Source organism: Galeopterus variegatus, unplaced genomic scaffold (assembly GCF_000696425.1).
Source record: "Galeopterus variegatus unplaced genomic scaffold, G_variegatus-3.0.2 Scaffold15027, whole genome shotgun sequence".
NCBI lineage: Eukaryota > Metazoa > Chordata > Mammalia > Dermoptera > Cynocephalidae > Galeopterus > Galeopterus variegatus.
Genome location: NW_007741138.1, coordinates 18,130 through 21,304, shown reverse-complemented (window position 1 = coordinate 21,304; position 3,175 = coordinate 18,130). Strand labels below are relative to the sequence as shown.

The 3,175-nt window shown below is 32.6% G+C and overlaps 1 protein-coding gene across 1 annotated transcript in view; it reads left to right on the top strand.

Moving 5' to 3' along the window:
- Window positions 1–3,175, top strand: part of ISOC1 (isochorismatase domain containing 1) — a 15,805-nt gene that overhangs the window by 5,421 nt on the left and 7,209 nt on the right. The window contains exons 3-4 of the mRNA XM_008563813.1: window positions 2,038–2,157; window positions 2,261–2,464. Coding sequence (XP_008562035.1) covers window positions 2,038–2,157; window positions 2,261–2,464 — 324 coding nt within the window. The remainder of the gene's footprint in view (window positions 1–2,037; window positions 2,158–2,260; window positions 2,465–3,175) is intronic.

Below are 3,175 nucleotides of genomic sequence, written 5' to 3'. Positions count from 1 at the left end.
GGCTTAGTCACATTGCTGTTATTTCAAATAGGTCAGTTACAGGCAAACTGCTTTGAATCACGTTCCCTAAACACACTGTGGATGATTAGGAACCTAGGATTCACATTTCTAAAAAGAAAATATGTAGATTTTGAGACTATTAAGCCAAGATTTAATGTTTACTGAGAATTTAAAATATGTACTCATAAACAATGATTGTTTTTTTAAAATAGTATCCTAAATACACAAAAATTGGCCTTCCTGGCCAATTCCTGACAGATCACACTCACTGCTTTTGAAAATGACCAAAGTGGAGGCATGATGCTTGCATTAAGAGATTAAGTAAGGAAATAACCAAAGTCAGAATATATAATTTAAGATGCTTGAATATTTATTTGAATCATACTTTACTGGCAAAGTAGAAAAAACCTACACATAGTGTTGGAATTACAGATGGCTCTCACATTCTAACACATGGGTAATCAGTACACATCTGTCGAGTCAGTACCAGAGGGAAATTAAATGCCACAGTCTCTCAGACCAGGACATAGGCAAAGTACAAACCGAACTGAACAGTTGTATCATAAAGGATAAAAGATTTCTTTTAGTGATTCGTTTACTTCATCTGGTAGTTGTTTCTCAAGAGTTTGCCAGCTGCAGAGATACTAAGACAGAGTCAAATGCTGTGCTGGTGGTGAAACCACCACCATAGTGATCAAGACAGATTCCTCTAGAAAATTATTAATTGTTATCTGTGGGTGGTTTTAGGGTGAACAAACAGGATAATTAGAGGGAAGACTTAAGAGGTGGCTAGTAAGAGTACTAATATTGGTTCATTTGGGACCAGAATGTATCATTTACAGAGCTTTCTGTAATTTGGGAAGCACCATAGACTTTTAAGAATCCAGTGGGATTAATTTTTATATTCAACAGTGATTTTTGTTTTTTTAAAAAAATAAATAAATACAAATGACTGGTAAGGGGATCTTAACCCTTGACTTGGTGTTGTCAGCACCACACTTTCCTGAGTGAGCCATGGGTCGGCCTGTGATTTTTGCTTTTTGGTAGATCCATATTGGGCCCAAGTTGTTAAAGTAGAACAACTGTAGCAATTAATGTGAAGCTAATATCCAATTTTCATTTTAATTCATTGACTTTCCTGATTGTGATAAATACATTTAAGAATGCAGATGTCAATCTTAGGTCTGTTTCTCTCAAAGTTCAGGACAGTTCATTTAATAGTGATTATGTACTTAGCATAATTTCATTACTTTTTTGGAATTCTAAAAATTATTCTCGAGAATAGCATCTTAATATTTCTATCTTGATGTGCTAGCAGTAATTCTGGATATGCTGTGTATTGGGGTTTTTTGGGGGTTTTTTAGTTTTTGTCTTCTGTATTGTCTGCCACAGATGATTTTAAATTTTACTTTTTGTACTTGTAAGCAACACCATCAACAAATTTAAGTTTTCTACTAATATAACATTCTTTTTCTAATTATAAAAGAAATATTTTAAAATAAAATTTAGGAAATGTGTTTTAATAGTACTTGGAAAATATAAGAAAGGTATAAGGAAACAAAATTACCATCTCCTCTAATTATATAGTCACTTGTTATTATTTTTATATATTTGCTTCTACTTTTTATCAATATTTTTACATTATTAAAATACTATTGAACTGTGCTCTTTTTAAATTAACATTATATTATGAGCTTTTTTCCTTAGATGGTACAAATTCTTTGAGGAATATACACATGTATTTTTTTAATTGGCTAAAAAATGTTTTGCCATGTGAATATGTTAAAATTTGTTAAACCATTTCTGTGTGGTTGGCCCTCGGTTTAGTTCTAATTTTCATTATCAAAAGCAATTCAGAGAACACCTTTGTGGGTAACTTTTTTCTGTAATTCAGATAATTTCTTTTTTATAATAGGTGTAGTAATTGACTTAATGAGTCAAACAAGAAGAACATTTTCCTTTCTTTATTGACCTCCACTGAAAATAAATGTCACTGTATAACAAGTGCTAAATGATTCCTTTTTCTTTTTCCCTCAGCTCACTACCCTGGGAAATCTTACATCTTCCAGCACCGTGTTTTTCTGCTGTGATATGCAAGAAAGGTTCAGACCAGCCATCAAATATTTTGGGGATATTATTAGTGTGGGACAAAGACTGGTATGCTTGTTTGTTTATTTGTTCCAATTTTCAGAAGCATGATATACATTCCATATACATATGTATATTGCTAATTGTTTCTGTGTTTGGTTATTTTTTTCAGTTGCAAGGGGCCCGGATTTTAGGAATTCCAGTTATTGTAACAGAACAGTACCCTAAAGGTCTTGGAAGCACTGTTCAAGAAATTGATTTAACAGGGGTAAAACTGGTACTTCCAAAGACCAAGTTTTCAATGGTATTACCAGAAGTAGAGGCGGCATTAGCAGAGATTCCTGGAGTCAGGAGTGTTGTATTGTTTGGAGTAGAAGTAAGTACCTGTTGTTATGTTTTGGGCACAATATCATTTGTAGAAAACTTGATATTTTCAGAATGTAGTTTTGTATATAGAATGCCATGTGGGTAATAATAATGATGAAAAATAGCTACCATTTATTAAGCATACACTATTTGCATGGTACTGATCTAAATGCTTTATAGGTATTAATTCATCAGGCCCTCACAACCACCCTATGAGCCTTATATGTACTTAGTCTTCTCATATTACAAATGAAGAAACTAAAATTCAGAGAGCTTATATAACTTGTCCAAGGTCTGACAGCTAGTAAGGGATGGAGCTGGGTTTGGATCTAGGCTCACTGATTCTTGGGCCTATGTTTTAACTACTACCTTTGGAAGACTTTTTCACCAGAGGCATCATTTTTAGTTATGTGATATAGGATTTTACTTTGGTCATATTTTTGTGCTAGAAAAACTTCAGGGGTCATGTAGTTCATTGTCCTTCATTTGAATCATGTATGTTCCCTTTTAGAGGAAAAAAATACTTATGGATTCCTAATGCTGACTTCAATTGGTTTATTACTAGCTTTTAAACAGCTATTAAACTAAAATTTAAAAAATTATGACCAAAACTATAAAAACAATGAAATCAAAATAATATTAATTTAATATGGTTGTGATTTCTTTTTTTTTTTTAAAAAGATGACCGGTAAGGGGATCTTAACCCTTGACTTGGTGTTGT